The sequence below is a fragment of the Abramis brama genome (assembly GCF_963993115.1).
Source record: "Abramis brama genome assembly, chromosome: 2".
Lineage (NCBI taxonomy): Eukaryota > Metazoa > Chordata > Actinopteri > Cypriniformes > Leuciscidae > Abramis > Abramis brama.
Window position 1 is genome coordinate 1,605,898 of NC_139964.1, and position 27,931 is coordinate 1,633,828.

General features: G+C 40.1%; 2 protein-coding genes across 9 annotated transcripts; both read right to left on the reverse strand.

Moving 5' to 3' along the window:
* Positions 1–536: 536 nt before the first annotated feature.
* LOC311077461 (protein NLRC3-like) lies at positions 537–18,473 on the reverse strand. 8 transcript variants are annotated; one of them, XM_084105978.1, is made up of 6 exons: positions 18,219–18,287; positions 15,343–15,565; positions 14,653–14,780; positions 13,903–14,025; positions 13,666–13,776; positions 537–3,604 (listed from the first exon to the last, which is right to left on the reverse strand). In XM_084105978.1, exons 3-6 carry the CDS (start codon positions 14,760–14,762, stop codon positions 1,798–1,800), a joined length of 2,151 nt encoding a protein of 716 aa, XP_083962104.1. In that variant the 5' UTR covers positions 14,763–14,780; positions 15,343–15,565; positions 18,219–18,287; the 3' UTR covers positions 537–1,797. The 8 variants fall into 8 exon arrangements, with proteins under 8 accessions (XP_083962104.1, XP_083962105.1, XP_083962107.1 ...); XM_084105980.1 differs by having other exon boundaries at positions 543–3,604; positions 13,666–13,788; positions 13,903–14,013; positions 18,219–18,308; XM_084105976.1 differs by having other exon boundaries at positions 543–3,604; positions 13,666–13,779; positions 18,219–18,281.
* Positions 18,474–19,882: 1,409 nt separating this feature from the next.
* LOC311077478 (uncharacterized protein) lies at positions 19,883–27,922 on the reverse strand. The gene is made up of 4 exons (XM_084106008.1): positions 27,507–27,922; positions 27,291–27,422; positions 26,888–27,206; positions 19,883–21,200 (listed from the first exon to the last, which is right to left on the reverse strand). The coding sequence occupies exons 2-4, from the start codon at positions 27,420–27,422 to the stop codon at positions 20,242–20,244; spliced, it is 1,410 nt and encodes a 469-aa protein (XP_083962134.1). The 5' UTR covers positions 27,507–27,922; the 3' UTR covers positions 19,883–20,241.
* Positions 27,923–27,931: the final 9 nt, after the last annotated feature.

Genomic DNA, 27,931 nt, shown 5'->3' on the forward strand with positions numbered 1-27,931 from the left:
GAGGCATGTGGGTGTTCAGCATCAGGGGTTTGCTCTCTCTCAGATGAGACAGGCGAGTGATGTGAGGAACACCCGTCAGCCCAATTGCGGATCCAACTGTGTTGGCGAAGGGATAGTGCGTGTATGTCTTTTCAGCGCTTCAGTGAAGTTCACTTAAGGTATTAGAATTTAGGTTCAATAGTACTTAAGCTCCGCACTTAATCTGACTCCAATTTTATATAATTATCAAATTTGGATCGTGTTTCTAATTAGGAACTAATAATATATATTGGTTATTGATTAATTTAGATATTTAATTATTCTGGGTATCCCATACTTTCAATTATCCGTTCATTCGGCACCCAATGCCGCACAGAGTCACACGCCCCGGGTTACGTGGATCTCACAGACACAATCGTGCCAGTCTGATTTTGGTCAGAGGGTGTAGAGTTAGCTAATACCCCTTTAGACAGTTGCCTACTGCTCATTTGTACAAAAAAAGTGTAGTTTACTAAGCCACTTCCATACAACCTGCCAAGTCAATGATAGACAGATATCAAATATAACATTTTATTTGTTAGGTAAAAATGTATCATGTCAATTACACACGTCGAGTAAGAGTAAGAGTAAGAGTAAGAAATGCCAGAGACACACAGGGGTGTAAGTTTTCTGAGTGCAGAAACTCAAGACAGCACTGTGTTGGGCTTTTCTGGATACAGATTCCCAAATGACTGCTCTGCTACCCTTCTGAAAACAGTGTGCGAGTACCGAATTTAATTCTCTTTTGCCTCTTCTAGCGCTGGAATGGTTTAAAACTGATTGAATGTGTAAACTAGCAAGACAAAACATGTGCAAATTAAAAACTTTCAGTCTATGGCGGTTAAACTTGAAATTAATCCACAAATCAAATGAATGCTGAACCGCGGGGCCTGGTCCGTACGGATCACGGATCCACAACTATCCGTTTAACCCCAAGAATTCTAACCTGCGAATAAAACCTCCAATTGCGATTAATTTTCTCTGCCACGATGGATTCGCCATTTTAATTAAACAGCTTTAAATTCCTTCTTTATTGTCCACCAGAAACTCTCTCTCTGACATAAGTAGCTCTTGCGGATAAAGGAAATAAACTTAAATGTAAAATGACGTAAAATATCAGCTGTCGTTATAAACTGCTACATAGAGAGACCATTACTGATCAAGCAAACATTGCGGCAGCATGTGCATATTTCATAAGCCTGGAAATATATTTTAAGTTTAATTTAAAGGTATGAATAGTATAAATTAATCAATTATCTCCTCTCTTGACAGCGCCGCCCTGTCCGTTTGAGTGCCACCCAGTATGTGGAGCAGGGCTGGAAAAATTATCAAGAGACAGGGATAACGGACGCTCACCTCATCACCACTGCCATTAAATAATAAATGTATTCCTCTCTTCTTTTCTTTGTCTAACATCGAGGTGAGATGAGTGACGGATCCTCGTCCCGGACTTGATAGCAGGCCCTCACACTAGCCGGATCAATGCACTTTATTTTTCATTTTTATCTGTAATAAACACCTGATACCTGACAACACACTTATTGTTTCTGTCTTTGTTCAATCAGCCACATATTTTATCGTAGGTGCACTTTATTTTATTTACATTTTATTCCCTGTAAATTTAAAATTAATCCCAAATTAATATTTATATATAAATTTAAAGTTATGGAGCAACAGGACTAAAGTTAATCCATCCTAAATATAAACTTGCTTGTTTTTAAACAAGGTTTAAAGTTTGGTGCAACAGAATTATTACATAATCATTGATTTAATCTAGATTTAAGATGAATCCTTCTTGGTGCAACGCAACCTATCAAACTCCTTTTTTATACTCCAAAAGACTGCTGTACTGACAATGTTGCGCATGACTTTTGAGCAGTGTTTGTCTGATTTTATAAACTCATCAGTGTCTCTGCCCAGAGTCTGATCTTTCACTTCCAGCAGACAGAGGAACAGACTGATGGATTGATGGAAGAGATGAAACATATTATTATAACCATCTGGATCTTTGATCTTCTGTTTAATGTACTGTGTGGTTTCTCTGATGCTCTCTGAGCTGTTCTCTGTGTGTGTCAGTAGATACTGTAAGAGTCTCTGATTGGACTCCAGTGAGACGCCCAGCAGGAACCGCAGGAACAGATCCAGACGTCCATTCTTAGTCCAGCGGGCTTTATCTACTGCTGATGTTAGTAGATCATACAGAGAGGCTTCATCAGACCTGAATTCACCCAGAAGCCGCAGTGGTTCCTTGTTCTTCATTAAATAGCAGTAAAACACATAGAAAGCAGCGAGAAACTCCTGAACGCTCAGATGAATGAAGCTGTAGACTTTCCTCTGATGAATCACAGATTCCTCCTTAAAGATCTCAGTGCAAATCCCAGAATGCACTGAGGCGTCAGTGACGTCTATGCCGCTCTCAATCAGGTCCTCCTCATTGAACATCACATTGCCCTTCATCAGCTGATGGAAAGCCACTTCAGCAAGTTTCACAATCATTTCTCTGTTGGACTGCAGGAGTTTCTCTGGATCTCTCTCTTCATACTTCTGATTCCTCATGTTGATCTGAATCAGCAGGAAGTGGATGTACATTTCAGTCAGAGTTTGAGGGATTTCTGCACTCAGATCTTCTTCCAGGAGCTTCTGAAGCACAGTGGAGGAGATCCAGCAGAAGGCGGGTACGCGGCACATGATGTGGAGGCTTTCTGTTCTTCTGATGTGTGAGATGATTCTGCTGGCTTGATGCTCGTCACTGATTCTCTTCCTGAAATATTCCTCCTTCTGAGGCTCATTGAATCCCTGAATCTCTGTCAGACGGTGGATGTATTCGGAGGGGATCTGATTGGCTGCTGCTGGTCTGGAGGTGATCCAGATGAGAGCCGAGGGAAGCAGATCTCCTTTCATGAGCTTTGACATCAACACACCCACTGATGAAGTCTCAGTCACATCAGAAACTTCCTGAGCGTCTGAAAACATCAGTGTGATTCTGCTTTCATCCAGACCATCAAAGATGAACACAACTTTACACTCCTCATAAATCTTTGAGTCCAGATCTTGGAGTTCAGGATGAAAGTCCAGCAGAAGTCTGTGAAGACTGTACTGATGATCTCGGATCAAGTTCAGCTCTCGAAATGGAAGCACAAACATGAAATCTACATCCTGATTGTCTTTTCCCTCGGCCCAGTCCAGAATGAACTTCTGCACAGAGACGGTTTTCCCGATTCCAGCGATGCCTTTAGTGAGAACAGTCTTGATCTGCTCTTTCTCCTCACGTCCTGGTTCAGGAGAGGCTTTAAAGATGTCATTGCAGTAGATTGGAGGGGCTTGTGAGAGTTGCAATCTGTCTTTTGTCTCCATCTGTAAAACCTCATGTGCTTCATTCACTCCTTCTCTCTCTCCCTCTGTGATGTAGAGCTGTGTGTAGATCCTGTTCAGGAGGGTTTCATTCCCTTGGAGTTTCAGTCCCTCAAATAATCTCTCATACTTGTTCTTCATGCTGGCTTTGTGTCTGTGTTTGACTCTCTGTAGTTCATCCTTCACTGGTTGAGGAAAATCCTGGTCTCCAGTCTGATCATCTCTATACACACTGCTGAAACAATAAAAAAAAATGAAGGATTTAATGTATGAATTAAATCAAAATGTAAATAATATAGTAAATCAAACAGATGTCAAGCTTGTATTTTCTGAATAATTGTCTTACATTTCAGTTGGTCCATAGATTTAAGTTGAAATCAAAAATTACACAGTCCAGGTAATATGTGAAAATCGGCACTTTATTATTAAAGCATGAAACTTGGTAAACTGGTAAACAGTTTGGGGCCCTGACCATTTTCAGAAATGGAGCCATCACAAATAAACCCTTGTGGCGGAAATGGTGGCCATTTTGCTTTATGCCATAACCAAATTATGTATTTTGATGTATTATATCTCCTGAACCAAACATGATAACATGGAAAATGTCTGCCCCTATTATTTGATGGTCAAGGATTACAATGATAATTACATATAAAACATCATAAACTGTTCAGGTGAACAGTTAATTTTTAATTCAGTGGCGTTGTGAGACATTTACATTTATTAATTTAGCAGACGCTTTTATCCAAAGCGACTTACAAATGAGAACAATAGAAGCAGTTAAACTAACAGTACAACAATAGCACAACAATATGCAAGTGCTATGACCCTTCTCAGAATAATCTAACGCAGATTTTTTTTTTTTAAATGTATGTTATAGACCAGAATAGAATAGAGTAGTAGAGAAAGTGTTAGTCAAGTCAAGTCATCTTCATTTATATAGCGCTTTTAACAATGTAGATTGTTTCAAAGCAGCTTCACAGAGATAAACGTATAATTTAAGGTAACAGAGATTGTTTTGGCTTTATAGCGGTTCTTTAATAATGTTAGCATTACTGGATCAAGTGCTGTCGAAAAAGAAGTGTCTTCAGCCATTTCTTGAAAGTGGCTATGGACTCAGCAGCTCTGGTTGAGTTAGGCAGATCAATCCTCCAGCAGGGAACAGTCCAGGTGAAGGTCAGATAATGTGATTTTGTGCCTCTTTGAGATGGCACCACAAGACGTCGTTCACTTGCAGAGCGCAAGTTCCTGGATGGCACATAAGTCTGAAGTAAAGAGTTAAAGTAAAAGGGAGCAGAACCAGTGGTTGTTCTGTAGGCAAACGTCAGTGACTTGAATTTGATGCAAGCGGCAACTGGCAACCAGTGCAATTTTTTGAGGAGAGGAGTGACATGTGCCCTTTTCGGCTCGTTAAAGACCACTCTAGCTGCGGCGTTCTGGATCAGTTGCAGAGGTTTGACCCTGCATGCTGGAAGACCAGCCAGGAGAGCGTTACAATAGTCAAGTCTGGATAAAACTAACGCTTGGACAAGGAGTTGAGTAGCATGTTCTGATAGGAAGCGGCCTGATCCTCCTAATGTTGTACAAGGCAAATCTACATGACCGGGCAGTTCTAGCAATGTGGTCTGTGAAGTTCAATTGATCATCAATTACCACACCAAGGTTCCTGGCTGACCTAGATGGAGTTATAGATGTATAGAGTCTAGCTGAATGGTGAAGTTGTGGTGAAGTGTTGGGTTGGCCGGGACCACGAGTAGCTCTGTCTTCGCAAGGTTTAGTTGAAGGTGATGGTCCTTCTTCCAGCCAGAAATGTCTGTCAGGCAGGCTGAGATACGATCGGCTACCGTCAGATCGTCGGGCTGGAATGAGAGGTAGAGTTGTGTGTCATCAGCGTAGCAGTGATAGGAAAAGCCATGTGTCTGAATCACAGATCCGAGTGATGTCATGTAGATGGAGAAGAGAAGTGGTCCAAGCACTGAGCCCTGAAGCACTCCAGTAGCTAGATGTTGGGTCTCAGACACCACGCCCCTCCACGTTACCCTAAAGGACCCACCTGAGAGGTAAGACTTGAACCATTGGAGTGCGGTTCCCGAGATGCCCTTCATCTTTAGGGTTGACAGGAGGATCTGGTGGTTAACTGTGTCAAAGGCAGCAGACAGATCCAGCAGGATGAGAACTGAGGATTTGGAAGCTGCTCTTGCCAGTCTCAGAACTCCAATTACTGAGAGCAGGGCAGTCTCAGTTGAGTGTCCGCTTTTAAAACCAGACTGATTGTTGTCCAAGAGGTTGTTCTGTGTAAGGAAGGAAGAGATCTGGTTGAAAACAACTCGTTCAAATGTTTTCGCGACGAATGGAAGGAGAGATACCGGTCTGTAATTCTCCAGATGTGCTGGATTTAGAGTGGGTTTCTTAAGCAGTGGGGTTATACGAGCTTGCTTAAATGCTGTGGGAAAGGTACCAGTGTGAATAGAGGTGTTTATGATGTGTGTGAGTGTGGGTACAACCAAGGATGAAATAGCTTGAAGCAGGTTAGTTGGGAATAGGATCAAGCGGACAGGTGGTAGGGCGTTTGGAAAGGAGGAGATTGGAGACTTCTGCCTCTGAAAGTAGAGAGAAGGAGGGTAAGGATTACAATGAAAGGAGAAGGATTACAATGAAATCGCAGTATCTAACTGTGTCCTGTAAGATTGACCAGTAGAACACATTTCCTGGCCAGCCTTTCATGCCAATCGGCTGCAACGAAAGGAGCTCCCTCCTGCAATCTTAGCTCAACTTCCCCAATATTCTGATAACTCCAAATCAGTGGCCATGAATCATCATGCAATGAATGTCATCAATCAAGCAGTACAGAGGGTAAATACAGAACAAGTAGGCTAACCATTGTCCCTGTGAACCAGCCTCGGTACAGCATAGCCAAACAAATACAGTTGAGTTGGCCCTTTACACATGGAGAAGATAATTTTGTCAGTGTCTTAGGAAGACTGCATTTTGAGGTGGCGGGTCTCAAGATATTAGGAGACTGGCTAGAAGGTAGTGGTTGGGTGGAAGCCTTTGGTCAAGCCAATATAGCTACCCATGGAGTTGCAGAGTCCTTCCGGAAAGCATCCCATGTCACACGGACAATGTGTGCACATAAAGCAACTGCCAGTAATCTCCACATCCTGATGTCAAAATCCTACAACCAGTACACTAAATCAAGACTATCTGCTGGTCTGCTTGTCACCATTGACAACTGGTGTACCACGAGACAGCAAGAAAGTCCTCAGTTTCTGTTTTGGCACAGTGCCCTGTAGATGGAGATCATTGTCTAGTCATTTGTAAGATCCCTGCGTGAGGCTAACTTCAGTCTCTCTGTTGATAGCATGACAAAGCTTGTCCCATGGTGCTTCAGCCTTGACCACACAAATTATGCACGCTGGTTGCTTGTTCATGTTAAAGACATGGTGGGTCTATCTAAAACCAACCCAGGTGTGGCAAAGGAAAAAAGAAAAAAAGGGTTTTCAACAATGGCTATAGATCAAGAGCATCAGCAAAACAATGTTCATGTGAAGGGAGATGGAGGAGCAGTTGGTCTGATACAAAACCAGGATTCCCTCACTGTCACTGGACCAGAAGCGTCTCATCTAATTCATTAGTTTGAGAATGCCATGGAGTTCAGCAGTAAAGGTGTCTCTGAAAACAGACATCATTAACAGGCCAAAAGTGACTAGCTGAAATTCTTAAGACATGTGAGTGCATTGGTTGTGAGTGCATTGGTTGAAGTGATTGAGGAAATGGAAAACCCCTTCACAGAGGACAGCAACAACCTTCAGAAGCTGGACTCAAGAGAATTAGCAGACCAAGCTATTGTGGATGCTATTTAGGTTGCAGAGAGGATGGGCCAAAAGCGGTACAAACTCTTTGTTGCAGAGAGGACACAGGGAACAAAACCCATCACAGCCGCTCTGAAGAGGAACAAACTCTGGAGTGGATGGAAAAAACAAGTTCAAGTTGCACAGATGCTGCAAGAAAAGGATTTAAAAAGCTGCTGTTGCTAAGTACTAAGCATTCCAAAGGAGGTCATTTTGTATAGAGGAGCCCTTCAGAGTTCTCCTCTACGATCGCACCAGCAGCCAACTCAACATCGATCAAGCTCGTCTAGAGTTGTTCACAAAGTCAAGTCAAGTCACCTTTAGTTATATAGCGCTTTTTACAATACAGATAGTTTTAACACAACTTTACAGTCATACAGGAGAGTAATGGCAATAAAATGAAAAATAATAGTTCATTTATCTAATAATAATAATAATAATAATAATATGTTACATTTATATAGCGCTTTTCTAGGTACTTAAAGCACTTTACATATGGAAGGGGGAATCTCCTCAACCACCACCAATGTGCAGCATCCACCTGGATGATACGACGGCAGCCATATTGCGCCAAAACGCCCACCACACACCAGCTTATTGGTGGAGAGGAGACAGAGTGATGAAGCCAATCAGTATATGGGGATGATTAGGAGCCCATGATGGACAGAGGCCACTGGGCAAATTTGGTCAGGATTTTTCCCTTTTTCCGGAGGACATCCTGGGATTGTTTTAATGACCACAAGAGTCAGGACCTTGGTTTAACGTCTCATCCAAAGGACGGTGCTCTTTGACAGCATAGTGTCCCCATCACTTTACAGGGGAGTTAGGACCCACACGGACCACAGGGTGAGCACCCCCTACTGACCTCACTAACAAATCTTCCAGCAGCAACCTGGTTTTCCCAGGTCTCCCAATCCAGGTACTTTAGTGGGCAACCAGTCTTGGGCTACAGAGTAATATGGCAGCTGGTAGCTTTATAGCAGCTGTGAGAAAACAGTAATGTCATTGTCCAGCTCAGTTCAGTACTCATACAATGGTGTCAATGCAGTCAGATAAATAATATTGTTGAATATTAAATGTCCCCAACTAAGCAAGTCAGAGGTGACAGTGGCAAGGAACCAAAACTCCATCGGTGACAGAATAGAGAAAAAAAACCTTGGGAGAAACCAGGCTCAGTAGGGGGGTCAGTTCTCCTCAGGCCAAACAAACAAACACTGTATGATTATGATTCAGGAAGCATCACAGGTCAGAAGTCAGATTGGGATCGGAATATTCAAAATATTTTATCTAGTTCCATCTGGTTGAAGATCGGAGTCATCATGCCGGTATGGAGACTGGTTTGTTGAGGATCAGTGCCACTGGCTGTCGTGTTGATGAGGCCTTCACAGGGGAGAGTCTAGTTGGCACAATCTCTGCTGTTACTTCAATGATGTGTTGTGGTTGTGTCTAGGCGCAGGTCCACCCTCTGATCTGGATACGGCCCGGATCTGGCTGACTACATCATGAGTTGTGGTCGTGTCTAGGTGCAGGTCCACCATCTAATCTGGATCCGGCCCGGATCCGGCTGACTACATAATGCGTTGTGGTCGTGTCTAGGAGCAGGTCCTCCATCTGATCTGGATACGGCCTGGATCCGGCTGACTACATCATGTGTTGTGGTCGTGTTTAGGCGCAGGTCCTCCATCTGATCTGGATACGGCCCGGATCCGGCTGACTACATCATGAGTTGTGGTCGTGTCTAGGTTCAGGTCCACCATCTGATCTGGATACGGCCCGGATCCGGCTGACTACATCATGTGTTGTGGTTGTGTCAAGGCGTAGGTCCACCCTCTGATCTGGATACGGCCCGGATCCGGCTGACTACATCATGAGTTGTGGTTGTGTCAAGGTGCAGGTCCACCCTCTGATCTGGATACGGCCCGGATCCGGCTGACTACATCATGAGTTGTGGTCGTGTCTAGGTGCAGGTCCACCATCTGATCTGGATACGGCCCAGATCCGGCTGACTACATCATGTGTTGTGGTCGTGTCTAGGCGCAGGTCCTCCATCTGATCTGGATACGGCCCGGATACGGCTGACTACATCATGTGTTGTGGTCGTGTCAAGGCGCAGGTCCACCATCTGATCTGGATACGGTCCGGATCTGGCTGACTACATCATGCGCTGTGGTCGTGTCTAGGCGCAGGTCCTCGATCTGATCTGGATACGGCCCGGATGACTACATCATGAGTTGTGGTCGTGTCTAGGTGCAGGTCCACCATCTGATCGGCTGAAAAAGCCGTTCGCCAGAGATGTGTTAAAAGATAGCGGAGTGCATTCATGATTAGGCTACCGGTATAATAATCCTCTTGGCGCCAGGTCTAAGTTAGTAATTTACTCTCTTACCTTTGTTCTTTGATTAACATTAATGACACTTTAAAGGTCCCATTCTTCGTGATCCCATGTTTCAAACTTTAGTTAGTGTGTAAAGTTGTTGTTAGAGTATAAATAATACAGTATCTGTAAAATTATAAAGCTCAAAGTTCAATGCCAAGCGAGATATTTTATTTAACAGAAGTCGCCTACAAAAAACGGCTGAATTGGACTACACCCCTCTACTTCCTTCTTTAATGACATCACCAGAACCGTGTTTAGACTAAGCTCTGCCCACAGGAACACAGGCGTATTGATGGCGAACAACAGACGTGGTTGATGTTTATCTATAATCGGATACCGCAAAATTTAATTCGAAGTTGTTAGTTTGCTCTGTCCATTTCACCACGGACTGTTTTTCTAACCTGGGACAATGTCAAGCAGGCTTCTCTCAGCGTTTCATACTGACGAAGGGGGCAATTTCAGCTATATTCCAGCAAGCGGTAAGTAGTGATTTACTATGGAAGTAGCGATCAACTTCACATCGTTTCTCTTAGTAGGATGAAAATAATCTTACTTAAACTGTGATTAATATACAGAAAGCGATCAAAGAACAATCCCTTTCCAATCGCCCAAGCTGTCAATCACACAGCGCGAGTTTATCTGGACACTTGCCAAAACTCGTTATGAAATCAATGACGCTGTTACACTGCACAACGAATCTCTTACTGTATTTATATACCTCATGTTTGCATTGGTGAAATCATTAGTGAGTGCAGAAACTGCGTTGCAATGATAAGATCTTTTTTCACGCGATCAACAGACTGTCATCTGCTCAATGCTCATCACTGCAACCTTTTATGTGATGGGAATAGATCTAAATGCTTAAAAAACTTCTCACGATTCGTTAATCCAGATAGCTGTAATAGTAAAAACGTATAATAGCTGTAATAGTAAAAGCTTTCCAGATAGTTCCACATGTAATGCCCGACATTTCATATGCAAGCATGTCAGCCAATCACAGCAGAGGGCGTTTACATTGAAGTCTCACAGCAGACACGCCCCTTCAAACAGAGTGTTCAAATCAGGTGATGAAATCAGGCTAGGAAAAATGCCTTTTATTTCTAAATTATAAAAAAAATTGATCTAAAAAACATACTAACATTATAAGGGCACCCCAGGAAACATTATAAAATAATAAAATTATCCATGGAATGGGACCTTTAAGACTAGCCGCTAGGGCTGGGCGATAAATCGATTTTATCGATTAATTCGAATGTGTAGCTTACGTCGATTTTTTTTTAATGAAAATCGGTTTTCTCTTTAACATTTGCCGACGCTCCCCTCTGGGCTCCCGCAGCTCCGAACGGGCTCATTCCTCCCCCCGCGCGTTTGCCATAGAGATACAAACAATATGGCAAATGAACTAGACCGCGGCAGCACAAGCACACCCGCCAAAAAACTCTCCGAATTCACCGTGAGACTCACGCAATCGTCACTTTTTACACGCTCTCTCACTACTTCACACATCCATTTTCTCACGCAGAGAAAAGTCGCGAAGCAAAGAGGACACTGACCCCGACAGACAAGACCGAGAAGTAGGTTACTATTGCAATGAAACAAATTCTCAGCTCTCAGATTCTGTCGATTTAATTACGAAATTCAAACAATAAACACCGTTTTGGCGCTTGACAGATCGCTGACAGAGTTCAAACACGTGAACCGATCATCTGTTACTCTTTACTAACTTACTAGTTAATTATAGGCTAAATAAACTTGAATGATCAGTAGGTAATTTGAAAGATAACGTTACAGTTCAAATTACCGAAATGAAATAAAATCGATCGATCGATCAGTGTTTTTCAACGGCGGAAAGAGGTCTATAATAACAGCTGGAGAACAATATGTCACGTAACATTAGCCTACATTTACCTCTGGAAAGCCATTTAATGACCATAGCACGTTAGTTGGACATTTAAAATAATTGCTGTAGAGAGGAGTTTTTCGCCAAATATGATAACTAGCCTATATTACATATTTATTATATTTTTACCTATATCATTAAAATATTATAATGCTGTTATAAAAAAACGCATTATTTTTTATTTGAGATGTTATTTTTAACCTTTAATAATAATACCATCTGACAGGGCTTTAAATTAACGTGTATCTACTGTACCTAGTATTTATCCAAAGGAATCAATATTGAATCAAGATCAGAATCAAATCACAAGAATTGAATTAAAATTGTGAAAGCAATAATAAAAACAGTAGCATACCAGTCATTGTACCATGTAAACATTGTGTTGTCACTAAACACTAAAAATTCTGTTTAGTTACCAAATGTTTTGACAATCACAATACACTTTATTGTGATGTACTTTTTTTTTTTTTTTACGTTCCACCCCAATCCCAATCCACCCATTTCATGTTATGTTACGTTATGTTATGTTACATTTTCACTGTTTACAAAGGCAGGGCCTGCCATCATGTCTTTTTGGCTTGTTGTTTCTGATTGAACTTTAACCCCAAGGGGGAAATCCAGATCAAATCCCAGAAGGGAAAATCAAAACAAAATAAAGTTAAAACTTGTTTTGAACAATTTCTTTGTCATCTGCAGATTGATTTTAAGTAGGCTAAGGGAAGAAAAATAAATCGATTTAAATCGTAAATCGAATTTTTTGTGAAAAAATCGGGGATTTTTTTTTTTAGGCCATATCGCCCAGCCCAGCCCTACTAGCCGCTACGGACAGAGACGCGATCTGACACGCGTCCCATTATCTCACAAATCTCTACATTCATTTAAGACTTTATTTAAATAATTTAAGACTGCTCTTATGAGGACACTCGACAAAACGGACATTTGGCATAATTTGTGTTATGGTTTGTTCAAGCCCGAAAGAGAACTCCATCCTGACACGCATCTATTCGCTTTTATTCGCATATTTTATTTGGCTATTATTCGCTTGATTTGGTCATGGGCCTACGCTACAATACGTTTAGAGCGCCTGCTAATGGATGAGATGTCAAACAATAAAATAAAAAACAAACGATCTAATCATAGACTGTAAAAAATGCGCAAAACATGGCACTTTAAAAACCGGATAGTTTATTTATAATTTGATTTCGGATATTTCACGTCATATTTCGAAGGCATATTCGAATATCGAATAAAAAGTGACAGCCCTAGAGCCAATGCAGTGTTGACAGAACGAGGCTAATATGGTCATACTACCTGGTTCTGGTACGAAGTCGAGCTGCTGCGTTTTGGACCAGCTGTAGTTTGTTTATTAAGCGTGCAGGGCAACCACCCATGATAGCATTACAATAATCTAGCCTTGAGGTTATGAATGCATTAACTAACTGTTGCGCATTTTTCATTGAAAGCAATGAATCTCTTCATTTACTGCTACAAACTGATAATGGTCAGAGATAAGTATGATTTAAACCATGCTAATGCAGTTCCACTAATGCCAACATAATTTTCGAGTCTATTTAAAAGAATGTTGTGGTCAATAGTATCAAATGCAGCACTAAGATCGAGTAACACTAATAGAGAGATACAACCACGATCATATGATAAGGATAAATCGGATGATTTTTTTTTGTTTGTTTGTTTGTTTTGTTTACCATATCTCATTAGATGTGACATGCTTCAAATATGAAGAAATGTATTTATCATCAGTAAACATTAATTTTGTGATCAATCACTTAAAAAAAAAACTCTCTGATTTATTTGGTTCGAAAAACCACAACTGATTCCACCCTTCTGATGGGATCAGGATAATCCTGTTTTTTTTTTAGATCAAATAGATCCCAAACCGAGTTCAAAGTTTTGAAAAACCCAAAGGGCAGGTTTGATCCAGATCAAATGTAAGATCGGATTACATGCTCTGATCTTAGTTCAGAATCCCTCTTTTGTTTTTGTAAAACCCATTTCCAAGTTTTTATCCAATCCGTGATCCGAAATCCCACTGGATTACTTTTGAAAAACTGGGCCCTGGAGTAATAAAATGATTACTATCTGTCTGCATTCAGTGGGTTTTTTTTTTACTCTCATAGAGTAGTTTAATCACCCACATTTATCCTCACCTGGGGTCAGAGGTCACTGGTTCATCGCTGAATTTAAGAGGAGGATCCATGGATTGATTGCTCTTCATAGACACACAGCTGGGTTCTGGAGATGAAGATCTCTGACTCCCTCTGCTGGAGATACTAAGATATAATAATTTGTATACATCTTTACACTGTAAGTAAGATCATTATTTCAGATGATCTGTGATGTTGTATAAGTCTGTGTATTGTTTCCAGTACTGGACGGTGTCTCACCTGGGGTCAGAGGTCACTGGTTCATCACTGAATTTAAGAGGAGGATCCATGGATTGATTGCTCTTCATAGACACACAGCTGGGTTCTGGGGATGAAGATCTCTGACTCCCTCTGCTGGAGTTACTAAGATATAATAATTTGTATACATCTTTACACTGTAATGGCGCTTTTCCACTGCATGGTACGGCTCGGTACTGTTCGACTCGGCGCGGAATGGTTTGGCTCGCTTCGCTTTTCCACTGCGTGGTACGACTCAACTTGGTACGGCACGGTTCGGTTCGCTTTAGCTCGTTTGCTTTTCCACTGCAGTTAGTACCGCTTCAAAGTGTGTGGGACTGATCGTTATAGTTGCGCCGCCTCTACTGCCAAGACATCATCATAAACGTGCCACATTTCAAACGCACAACACAGGAACAATGGAGCCTATCGAGTGGATGGTGTTCCTGATTCTCGGCATGTGGATGTTTTTAAATGTGGCTATTTAAATCTAGCGGGTTTAATGTCTTGTGTCGTAAATACAATGACGCTGGTAGTGACGATTCTGTCTGACCAATCAATGATCTGCAGTGTTTTCACATCACATTTTAGTATCGGTACGGTACGTTTGGAACCTCAACAGACCAGGTACCATTTAAAGCGAGCCGTACCGTACCATGCAGTGGAAAAGCGCCATAAGTAAATAATTATTTCAGATGATCTGTGATGTTGTATAAGTCTGTGTATTGTTTCCAGTACTAGATGGTGTCTCACCTGGGGTCAGAGGTCACTGGTTCATCACTGAATTTAAGAGGAGGATCCATGGATTGATTGCTCTTCATAGACACACAGCTGGGTTCTGGAGATGAAGATCTGACTGACATCTTCCCTTTATGGAAACACTGAGAGCATTACATTAATATTACATTTAGCAGATGCTTTAATTTGAAGTGATTTACAGTGGATTCAAGCTGTTAATTTCAGCACATGTTCCCTGCTAACATAAATAACACAACGAATTGATCATTTAAATCATAAATGGACTCAATTATATTTATCTTCTAATTTAACAGACTAGTTAGTTCACCTAAACATAGCCTTAGTGGAAATCAGTGGCGGCTGCTGGTCTTTCAAAGAGGGCAAGCTCATTTTCGGCCTACATCACAAAAATTTTCCATTTATTTATACGTAAATTCTACGTTCCTTTTCAAGAAAATGCTCTGTGACCGTTGTACAACTAGGCGTCTTTTCCAGTGACTTGACCAGTGTCCTCTCAATGGCCAGCAGAGCTAGGTATAATTGTATAAATGTAATAATATAATAAAGGTATAAATAATAATATAAAAAATATAATAAGTACTAATATAATAAAGGTATAAATGTATAATTGTGTGAAATGTATTATGAAAATTGGCTAAGCAAATATCAAGAAATAGGTAGCAGCAGTTGGTCTTTCGACTATACTTGCAATATCCGCGATGGGACTGAGCTCGAACAGCTTCAGCGGCAGCAACTTTTTATTGTATGAAATCGCTGGCAATCAAAAGGAGATGCAGCCTTTCGTCAGACCCTCCAATCATCACGCAGAAGCCGGAGTCCAGGCCAGCCCACTCCTCATTCACTCCAGAAACGCCGAGCATCCGCGGGCGGGACATAATCGCAGCATTTATCCAGTGTAGTAGAGGTCCTGGGTAAGATTTGTATGCACGTCATTTGTATCGGTTTTATATTTAATTTGGTGTGTATTGTATCTATCTAACTACAGTTTGTTAGCTAGCTAGCTGCTAATGTTTTTTTTTTTTTTGTTTTTTTTTCAAAATGGGGAAAATGCCATCACCAGTACATCACAACTTGTGATCACATAGTCTCAGACAAGTTGATGAAGTTACAGTGTCTTCATGTCATGAAGTTATACCTCACAAAGAACAGATAAGTTGGTACCAATTACTCATATTTGAAACCTTATCTTACAAAATTCCAAAAGATCGGGAGAGAGTGAGAGAACAACTTATCCATGCAGTGTCACATAGATATTACTTCATTGGACTGGGCTACAGCGGGAAACATGGTGAGATAAGCTTTAATTAATTCATTTCAATCTGTGGATTATGAGGGTTAAAAAATAGAAAAGTGACATGCCATCCTTAAGGCAACTTTTGTTTGAAACTTTTAGTTTTGCAATACAAATGGCGGAAACATTCTTGGTCAAATGTCTCAAACCATCAACGGACATGGAGACATTTGACGACCTGCGCATTGCTGTGTTCGATAGTAATGCCCTTAAGAAAAGATATACAAAGAGCCTATTATCAACAGCAGCTTTGGGTCCAAGCACCATTTACAGACGCCACCTCCATCTTAAATGCAGATGCTGATGGTTTTGTAAGAAAGGGCAGTGTATTAGTCCCTGAGATTGTAATCTCTAAACCTGAAGGTTTGCCAGATCCCTGCTAGTGTGGCACTAGAATGGGTGTTGTTGTGTATTGAGGTGACGTCATCAACGTCATTACGTACAAAGTGGAGATAAAGGACGGATGAAGTTAAATCTGGTGTCTGTGTGGTTCGATCCGAAATAACTAGAAAGGTTACAACATTGGCGACGAGGATGTTGCAACAAGGACTCACTCGTTAGTTAAATCTGAAAGTGAGTTAGACGTGCGTCACAAGACTATTTTATCTCAGTTAACTGAAAAGTGGAGATAGGCGGCACGCGTTAAAGGGCGGTGCTGTTCCCAAGTTCGACTGTTACAGTGATCCAGCCACGTTGGGTCCGCGGTGGACAAGATGGTTAAATGCATTTGAACTTTTTGCCGATGGAAAGGGTTTGATCCTGACTGACTTTTATTCATTTCCAGGATATGAATCCTTGATATCAACAATTCAATTTTCACTAGTTAAAATGGTAGTTATTGATATCAGAAATTACATTTCCACTAGTAACAATGATAATTCTTGATATCAGCATTTACATTTTCACTAGTTAAAATGATAATTCTTGATATCAACAATTGAATTTCAACTAGTAAAAACTATAATTCTTGATATCTGTAATTGTATTTTTCACTAGTGAAATGTCACCATAGGCTGCCATTCAAAATCAATTGTTGATATCAAGAATTGATTTCTTACTAGTTGAAATTCCAGTTTCACATATCAGAAATACAATTCTTACTAGTAAAAACCTTTATTTTTTATATCAATAATTAAACTGTCACTAGTTGAAATGTCTATTCTTGATATCAACAACTGAATTGCTACTAGTAACAATGTTCATTTTTGAGATCAATAATTCCATTTTCACTAGTGACAATGTTAATTTCTGATATCATGAATGTGATTGTTACTAGTAAGAAAGCCATTTTAGATATCTGAAATAATATTGATATCAGAAATACATTTTCAGATATCAATAATGAAAAATATTACTAGTAGCAATTCAATTGTTGATATCAAGAATAGACATTTCAACTAGTGACAATTTAATTATTGATATCAGTAATTCTCATTTTTACTAGTAACAATGTAATTATTGATATCAAAAATTATATTTCTACTAGTAAGAAATCAACTCTTGATATCAACAATTACATTTTCGATATCAAGAATTAAATTGTTGATATCAACAATTCATATCCTGGAAGAAAAAACGAATGCAATGTAGTAAAGGTAGTGCTGATTCAAACAAAACCTGCTACAGATGCGGACAGACAGGTCATTTTGCATTAATGACCAATGAGTTTCGAAGGACTGAAAGAAACTGTTCAGAGCAGCTCCACTGAAGTCAATGGACGCTGCGTATATGAGAAGGAGATCGAGTCAGCCGACCTGCTTTGCTGCGTATGAGAAGGAGATCGAGTCAGCCGACCTGCTTTATTACTGATTCTGAACTCGTCTTTGAGATGAACGGTTTTCCTAACGCATTTTTAGTCAATAAAATGTTAACACAAAAGTAGGCTACATATTTGACCATTATTTTTTTGACATTATAGGGGAAGCCGAGCTTCTCTTGCAGACTTAAAGAAATCCCCACTGGTGGAAATAACGTTACACTGTTTTGCTATAGATAATAATTTCGATTAAAAAATCCCTGACATTCTGATGTCAAATCATGTGTCGGAGATGGAATATCACTTTATAACATCTCTTTAATGACTTTTCAGATGTTCATAGATCAACAGAGACGGATATCAAACTGATCCTTTTATATTTTGACTTTCACTATCCAATTCTTTTTATGGGGGTTAGTTTTTTGTTCATTTCAGATTGATAGTAGCGTTTCATATGATCTTATAAACACATATAATAACATGACACGATATTAAACGACTGACTGAACTTACCGTGATATATTATCCTCTCTTCTTTAACGTCTTATCAGAACACACCTAGAAGTTGAACTCTGAGCTGCAGAGCCGCTGAAGGACCTTTAATGAGGGACTCTATTCAGTGCCAGATTAGAAAACACACAGGCTGAGTCCCAATTCGCCTACTTATACTACGACCTAAAAGTATGTACTTTTTTTTGTGAGGAAAAAGTACATACTTTTGAGTGTGTAGCAAAAGAGTATGCACGTTCTGGGACATACTTCCATGACGTCATGCAACGTGAACTTGAACGTGGTTGCCTAGTTACGCACACCTCGACTGTTAACAAAACATTTTACATTTCATTCATTCTTATATGTCCAATATAATTTTATTTACTATTCCTATCTTTTTTTTCCACAATACATTTACAATGTGTTTTACCAAATTGAGGAGTGAAGCAGGGCGTCGTCGTAGATCAACCAAATGCAGGTCGTTTGTGAGGCGGCTGGTTCTGACGTTCATGTGCAAATGTGTGTAACGAAAGCTATTATTTTCTGAGTTAAAATATTTAAAGTTTAAAGTGTAACTATTGTTTAACGTATTTTATACTTAATCTTAATCTTATACTTATGTATAATACTTAAAAATACCCCGATGAAAATGAACCATGCTTTTACTATAGTAAAAGTGTAGTAACCATTCTTTGGTTGGACTGATAAAGTTAACATTTGTACAGCCACAGTATTACTACAAATAAGTCAAACAGAAACATCAAAATAAATACATAAAAAAGACACTTGCATGACACTGTACTAGAGCCTTTTTATTTATTGTTTTGTAGCCTGCAATGAGGCGCTCAATATCTTCATCGGACCCACAAGATAAACACGGTACTTTTTTGGCACAACATAAACCCATTAATATTACGAGACAATAAAATATAACTTTTATTAGGGTTAAACATTTGAATTCTTACACTTAAAAACTGAGGGCGCATCTCCACTGCTGCATCCGACTGCCAGGTTTACATCATCACCACTATCACCGCAAAGCTCCTCCCTCCCGCACGCAATGGGTTGTGGGCAATATTAGCCATTAGAGTGTGCATTGATCTGCACTTCGAATTCTAACCGGAAATAGTAGACCATCCGGGTATCTTTGGAACACTCATTTCAACATACTACGATTTGGGACGTACTAATTCTAGTTTCGCATACTATTTAGGATGGATAGTATGCGAATTGGGACTCAGCAACACATTCACTAGATTTGTCGCCTTAATGTTATGCAAATGACTCAATAAATCCCAATCAATTAATTTTGTAACTACGCAAATTAATTTGAAGTAATATGACATTTATTTTGGGTGTATGTGAGGATTGTTTTAAGTTTACTTAGATTAAAAGTTATATTGTTGAAGCCTAATAAATGTTAGAAGATTGATAGCTTTCAATTACACTGTAATGCTGAATGACTATAATGTTTAAAATGGGTGGGGGGATTAATCAAGACAGTAGCTCTATTAGTATCAGTGATCCTGGCCTTCATCCAAGTATTTAAAATATACCGTCTTTAAGTTATTTCTACATTAATTTGGAGATTAACTGTAAAATGATTACATTATAAAATATTTAAACTTATAAAAACTTATATTAAAAACTTGTGTTTTTAATGTTAGCGAGTGCATTAAAACAAATCAAACTTAATATTTTATATTCGTCATCCCTGGGAGAAAACTGAGAAAAAATAACAACATTTTAACATTTTCCTTAACATGAGGATCTACCAACAATAAACATTTACAAGGTGTTTTTAAAGGAATAACTGGACTGACAGAAGTATATTCATTGCAAAGTCTTGCTTTTTTTAGTGTATGATAGTATATTTTAATTAACAGTGTGTTTCCATGTTGCTTAGTAAAGTTACATTCAGAAAACTAAAACAACAATGTTAGTCATTAAAACATCAAGTTCAAATCCTCAGGGCTGAACGAGCCTGATTCCCAGCAGACCGGATGTTGATAGCTGGATAACAGTGAGTGTGCAGAAGCTGATTTCAGGGAAGCTCTTCCGCATGTTTCTTCTGATGGCTCTGGAAAACCCCTGAATAAGCGAAGCTCTCTCCGCAGACGGAGCACTGGTAGGGTCTCTCTCCCGTGTGGACTCGCTCGTGGACCTTCAGCACGTCGGATCGAGCGAAGCTCTTCTCGCAGAGACAGCACTTGTACAGCCTCTCTCCCGTGTGGATCCTCTGGTGCTTCAGTAAGTGTGAGCTCTGGCTGAAGCTCTTCCCGCAGACGCAGCAGTCGTGAGGCTTTTCCCCCGTGTGCAGCTGCTGGTGGATCCGGTAATGGCGCGGGTCGGAGAAGCTCTTCCCGCAGGAGGAGCACAGGTACGGCCTCTCTCCGGTGTGGATCCGCTCATGGCACGTCAGATGAGAGCGCTGTCGGAAGCGCTTCTCGCAGTGTGTGCACTGATACGGCCTCTCCTCGGTGTGTGTTCTGTGGTGTGTCTGCAGACAGCTGGAGTTGGTGAAGGTCTTCCCACACTCGCTGCACTGGAGCGGCCTCTCCCCGGTGTGTGTGCGCACATGCTTCATCAGATGGGGTCTGTGACGGAAGCTCTTCTCGCAGTGAGGGCACTGATACGGCTTCTCCCCCGTGTGGATTCGCCTGTGAGCATCAAGATTCCCTTTGGATCTGAAACGCTTGTCGCACTCACCGCAGTGGAACGGCCTCTCTCCGGTGTGCGTCTTCATGTGGACTCTCAGGCGTGAAGGGACGGGAAACAGCTTCCCGCACGGCTGGCAGCGAAACTCCTGGTGCTGTTTAACATGGAGCCTCCGCTCCTCTGAGGAGGGACAGCTGCGTCTCGTACAGTCCTTCTGTTCGGCGTGTCTTCTATCGTGTCTCGCTAGATGTCCCTGTGAGCTCATGGTTTTCCCACAGGAGACGCAGGAGAAACTCTTGGCCGTCGGCTGATCTCTCGTTTCAGAAGATGACCCTCCGTTCTCATCTGAAGGGAATAAAATGGTAACACAATTTCAAACTTTAAAATGTAGTGTATCCACCAGTAATCACATTAATTCTGTTTATTTTAGGCTAAAAAACTATATATTGTGGTCATGAATTAAGAACTAAGACTTAATTTGTTCCCTTGTTTTGGTAAATTGTGGACACATTGTCTAAAAAACAATGGAAACATGATTACAACATGGCACTTATACAGTAGCACTTTCCAATTCGGTTGCATTGGTTAACATTAGTTAACTACAATAGTTAACATGAAGCTTTTATTTATGTTAATCTAAAGATCAAAAATTGTATTTATTAACATTTTTACATTAACAAAGGTTAATAAATGTTGTAAAAATATATTGCTTCTTGTTAGTTCATGTTAATTCCTTAACAAACGTGTTCTTGTTGTAAAGTGTTACCAATATTCATTACCATAATACACTCACCTAAAGGATTATTAGGAACACCTGTTCAATTTCTCATTAATGCAATTATCTAATCAACCAATCACATGGCAGTTGCTTCAATGCATTTAGGGGTGTGGTCCTGGTCAAGACAATCTCCTGAACTCCAAACTGAATGTCAGAATGGGAAAGAAAGGTGATTTAAGCAATTCTGAGCGTGGCATGGTTGTTGGTGCCAGACGGGCCGGTCTGAGTATTTCACAATCTGCTCAGTTACTGGGATTTTCACGCACAACCATTTCTAGGGTTTACAAAGAATGGTGTGAAAAGGGAAAAACATCCAGTATGCGGCAGTCCTGTGGGCGAAAATGCCTTGTTGATGCTAGAGGTCAGAGGAGAATGGGCCGACTGATTCAAGCTGATAGAAGAGCAACTTTGACTGAAATAACCACTCGTTACAACCGAGGTATGCAGCAAAGCATTTGTGAAGCCACAACACGCACAACCTTGAGGCGGATGGGCTACAACAGCAGAAGACCCCACCGGGTACCACTCATCTCCACTACAAATAGGAAAAAGAGGCTACAATTTGCACGAGCTCACCAAAATTGGACAGTTGAAGACTGGAAAAATGTTGCCTGGTCTGATGAGTCTCGATTTCTGTTGAGATATTCAGATGGTAGAGTCAGAATTTGGCGTAAACAGAATGAGAACATGGATCCATCATGCCTTGTTACCACTGTGCAGGCTGGTGGTGGTGGTGTAATGGTGTGGGGGATGTTTTCTTGGCACACTTTAGGCCCCTTAGTGCCAATTGGACATCGTTTAAATGCCACGGCCTACCTGAGCATTGTTTCTGACCATGTCCATCCCTTTATGACCACCATGTACCCATCCTCTGATGGCTACTTCCAGCAGGATAATGCACCATGTCACAAAGCTCGAATCATTTCAAATTGGTTTCTTGAACATGACAATGAGTTCACTGTACTAAAATAGCCCCCACAGTCACCAGATCTCAACCCAATAGAGCATCTTTGGGATGTGGTGGAACGGGAGCTTCGTGCCCTGGATGTGCATCCCACAAATCTCCATCAACTGCAAGATGCTATCCTATCAATATGGGCCAACATTTCTAAAGAATGCTTTCAGCACCTTGTTGAATCAATGCCACGTAGAATTAAGGCAGTTCTTAAGGCGAAAGGGGGTCAAACACAGTATTAGTATGGTGTTCCTAATAATCCTTTAGGTGAGTGTATATGAAAATAATCATTTTTATTAATAATCTATTTTTGGCCAAATCATGCAGTCCTACAAACAAGGACAGCAAACCTAGAGCTCTTAAAGATCGGGTTATGCAGAGTAATGGGAAGTTCGGATCATTTTACTGACTCAGACCTTTGAATCTCGTTCATCAAAATGAATTAATCTTTTTCCGGGTCATTTCGTTCATTTCAGCAGAGTGTATTTAAAATAGCCCAATTCCCCAAACACATCAAATGTGGATCGCATTTAGAATAAGAAAAAAATTGCAATGCAAGTAAAAAAACAAATTATGAGAAACAGAAACGATAAATTCATTAATTCTCTGGGTCTCGCCTCCCGATCGGAGTCGTTCGTTCATCCCGTGATCCTCATGAACTGAGCTTTGCAGTCTGTAGTGCCGGACACAGAAGTGATTAGTTCATCTCTCGGGTCTTCGGGTTCGAGTCGTTCGGTTTTATGTCACATAACTGCATGTTGTTATTAGGCTATATAGGTATCCTCATCAAAGTGATTTTCCCCATCATAGATACAGTTTAAGGCATTACCAACTCTTTAGTACCACATTCATATGGAAAACAACCATCATGACAGAATTTCTAAAAAATTATAAATTGAAAGAATTAAAAAAGCTACACGCTTGTTTATGAGAAAGTTTGGGAATTATTAACTCATTTATGTGTCCAGACTCCTATGGAAGCTTGTTTCCGCCACTGTATAATAAATACATAATAATAATAATAATTGTGACTTTTATCAGAATTTTTAATCACACAATTCTGACTTTTTTCCTCACAATTGCGAGATATAAAGTCAGAATTGCGAGATATAAAGTCAGAATTGCGAGATACAAACTATTCTGAGGTAAAAAAAAAAAAGTCTTACTTAGAATTTTCTTAGTTTCTTACTTTTTTTTTTCCTTAGAATTGGACTTTATATCTCACAATTCTAAGAAAAGATGTCAGAATTCTGACTTTATAACACACAATTGCGACTTCATTTCACGCAATTCTGACTTTATATCTCACAATTGTGAGAAAAAAAGTCGCAATTATCTTTTAAAATGTTTTATTTTGTGGCGGAATAAGCTTCCATAGACTCCAGCGCTGTCACATCACATCACATGACATGACATGTCATCAGACCCGAAGACTCAATGAACTTATGATTTCTCTTTCCGGTACTGACAGTCTCTATGGGACTGACGGGAAGAAGGAAAGACTCGGACCCGAACCCGAAGACTCGAGAGGTGAACTAATTATTTCTCTACAGTGCTTAGCATAAGTGAACACACCCATGCTAAAGTGGACTAAAAAGAGGAATAAAACAATCATCTTTTGGAAATTGATCTTAATGCCTTAATTAAAAAAATGAGGAAAACTCCAACCTTTAAGGACACCAGTTTTCTTTGTGAATGCATAATGCTATCACAAGTTAGCAGTCACGTAATTTACTAGTACTGTTTTGTAATTTCATGGCTTACTAAAGTACGCTGCGTGATCGTAGTTTCTTTTGCGCTTTATTTACATTCAAGTGATATACAGGGCGCATCTACGAGCACAGAAACGTCTGACAGGACAGGAAAGTTCGTTTTTCTGAGGTGAAGTAAGTTACGAAAATAACGTTAGCATAATGACACTGACGTAGCATGATAGCATCTCATCTGACAGCAGACACTGAATCAGGACAGTGTTGTTTCTCAGGCACTCAGAATGATGGGGAGTCGGCTCCTAAAGAGCCTTTTTAAGGCCTTTTAAAGAGCCAATTTAGACTATTTTTGCTTTATTTCATCAATGAAAATTAAAAAATTATAGTATAATTTCATCAGTAATCACATTACAGTTACTGACAGCAGAGTAACTTTTACAAAAACAATAGTGAGTCTTTTTATAATAATAGTCTTTTTGTGAATTGGAGAACATTCAGGTAAATTATTTATTTTCCATCCAAGTATGTTCAATTTCTTAAAAAGGTTTCCTAAATTAATGTTACAACCCATTATTTTGATGGTTTCAGCTTTGCAGATATGGCTTCTGGTAGAATCAGCGATTACTTTAAGCGAGTTCGCGAAGAGGATAACAATGAGTGCAGGTGAAAGTGCAGACACAAGCTGAGGATTACAAGCAGTTACTAATTAATAATTCATGTTACTGATGAAATGCAGTACATGTATCAGGTCTGAAAGTAATGCACAACCACAAGTAGTGGAAATGACCAGCGGGGACACCATAGTAAGAGTCATCAGAGATGACAAGGCGCTGCCAACCAACGAGCTAGCCTCGTTCGCCAGTGACGGAGCCGCAGTGATGATTGGCGCGTTGTCTCTTTTGCTTTTACCTTTAGTTCAGGTATTTGATGAGATTGTTAAAGTGATCATTTTTAATTCTTTTTAGGGAGAAAAACTGGAGTCGGAAAGAGGCTCCAGGACTTTTATTATTAGTGCTATTCACAGAAACGGACATTTTCCCCCAAACTGGTTTCCATCAAAAGCTCAAGGGTTTATCTCTTGCAAGGGTTCATTGTAGGGCAAAAGTATTGTAATTTCCCTACTGTAGCATTAGATAATATACCTATGAAAAAGTCATTTTCATTTATTTTACAGTGCACATGTTTTAAAATATATGGCTATTATTGTCATATTGTCATAAATTATTATTATTATTATTTTCTACTTTCTAAAACACCAGTGTGAATGTAATGCAGACTAAAACACTAAATCAGAACTAAAAAGAGGGTTTTAGTTTCCTTTAAAGTTCAGGTACAAGTCAGTCTCACAAAATCCTATGTATGACAAATCACAAATCCTGTCTCAATCTAAATACTAAGTTTCTTAATGTTCTAATGTTTTTGTTTTAAGGTTAAGACACCATTGCGCAACAGACTAAAGAAGAGGCACTCAGATGCGTGTTGCACAGTTGCCATCGATGGACCAGATCAGGAGGCCTCGGACTACAGAGAATGCATGAAGAGGTTTTATAAGATGAGAAACCGGAGGCTGAGATGTCCTGCTTTGTGTAGTTGATGATGCAATGTTCAAAAAACCTGAAATAGAGCCACATTTCTCTGAAAATGTGTAAATGAAAGCAAATGCTTGTTATTATTCAGCTACACTGTTGTTAATATGGCCCCCCCTATGACCTGTAAATAAAAATCGAATTATCTGATTATTAAAATACCTAAAGCAATATTATACGTTATATCCGCGGGTACTGCAGATAATCCGCGGCTCAGACGGGCCAAGTTATAAAAAATTAAATGCAAAAGTGGGTCGCTGAGATATAAATCATTAAAAGACTCTGAACTCTCGTTTCATAGTGAAACGCAACGAACGAGCGTCATTCTTACTGTCGTTTTCAACAACGTACTTCTCTTCAGGGAAAAGCAATCAAGGAAAACATGCCTAGAGCTCCTTCTAGTGGTCATTATATATAAAAAAAGCCACACTACACGAAAGGTCATTTTCTTAGTTAGCTGTGAAGTTTTGAAAAGTTTTCTTAATGTTTTCATTATTTAAGTCAGGTTAGTAACCAGACTCAGAGTGCACCAGACTTTAAATTGTAAAAAATGTTCTTCCGGGGGGGCATGACCCCCGACCCCCCTAGAGGTACCGACCTCCACCCACTAAAATACTGTGGGAAACGCAGGCGGCTATATGATGGTCTACGAAAAATAATCATTTTATTATCTTACTATTAAAAAATACATGATCGGGATCCGGAAACATAATTCATGAGGTATATGGCATTAAGCCATTAAGATCAATTTCCAAAAGATGATTTTTTAACTTAAACTTTAGCATGGGTGTGTTCACTTACAGTGCTTGTATAGGGTGTTGCGCATGCGTGGTCAACACAAAACGAACGAATCACTCTCTGAGACAACTCGTAGTCCCGAGTCATATTAAAGATTCGTTCATGACCGACCCATCACTAATGCAGAGCTTCTGCTCCACGTCCAATGAAGGACATTCAAGTGTCAGGAAAAACAACAAAAGGTAGAAAGAAAGGAAGAAACACACCTGCAGGTATAAACTCATCATCCTCATCATTCTGATCTTCCTCCTCCTCCTCCTGGCTCTGCTGCTGTTCCTCTGCTGTGGCTTCTCCTGCTCGTCTCTGGATCAGGTTCCTGCAGTCCTCCAGTCTGACGGAGCACATCTTCATCTGCTGTTCTCCAGCGCTACAGTCAGAGGTTTGACCAGCGGAGCCATGATCCTGAGCGTCAGTATAACACAGTAAAGTGAGGCTGAGCTCTGAGTCCTGTGTGTCTCTGGATCTCCAGACTGAATCCTGAGCTTCTGTCCCATCTCTCACACACACTGAAACCTTCTCCAGATCCTGACAAACACATCATAGATCAACACAGATAAACAACGGCCTGCTGATATTAAGCGTTAGGGATGAAGGATGAGCAGCTCAAACCTCTCCTCTGTCTCTCAGCTTCGCCTCCAGTGACGACACCTCTCTCTTCAGCTGACAGATCTCAGAGATGAGGTCCTCAATGTCCAGCATGGACAGATCCGTCCCCACTGATTTACAGCAGACCACATCCATCTGAAGACAAACATCATCATCATTACAACACACAAACTCAGAACGAGAGCAGAAATGATCTGATAATAATTAAAATGACTTTACTTTTCAAATAAATGCTGTACTTTTGAACTTTCTATTCTATGAAGAATCGTGAAAAATAAAATGCATCACCGTTTCCACAAACATATGAACTGTTTTCAACACTGATAATAAAAATTAATGTCTCTTGAGCATCAAATCATCATATTAGAGTGATTTCTGAAGGATCATGTGACACTGAAGACTGGAGTAATGATGCTGAGAGTTCAGCTTTGATCACAGGAATAAATTACACTTTACTATATATTCACATAGAAAACAGCTGATTTACACTGGAATAATATTTCACTGTTTTACTGTATTTTTGATCAAATAAATGAGCAGAAACATTAACAAATCTCAATTATTCCAAACTTCTGACCTACAGTGGGGCATGTTGTCACAACCGCAGCTAACTAGAGAAGAACACGATCTAGAGCAACAAGAAA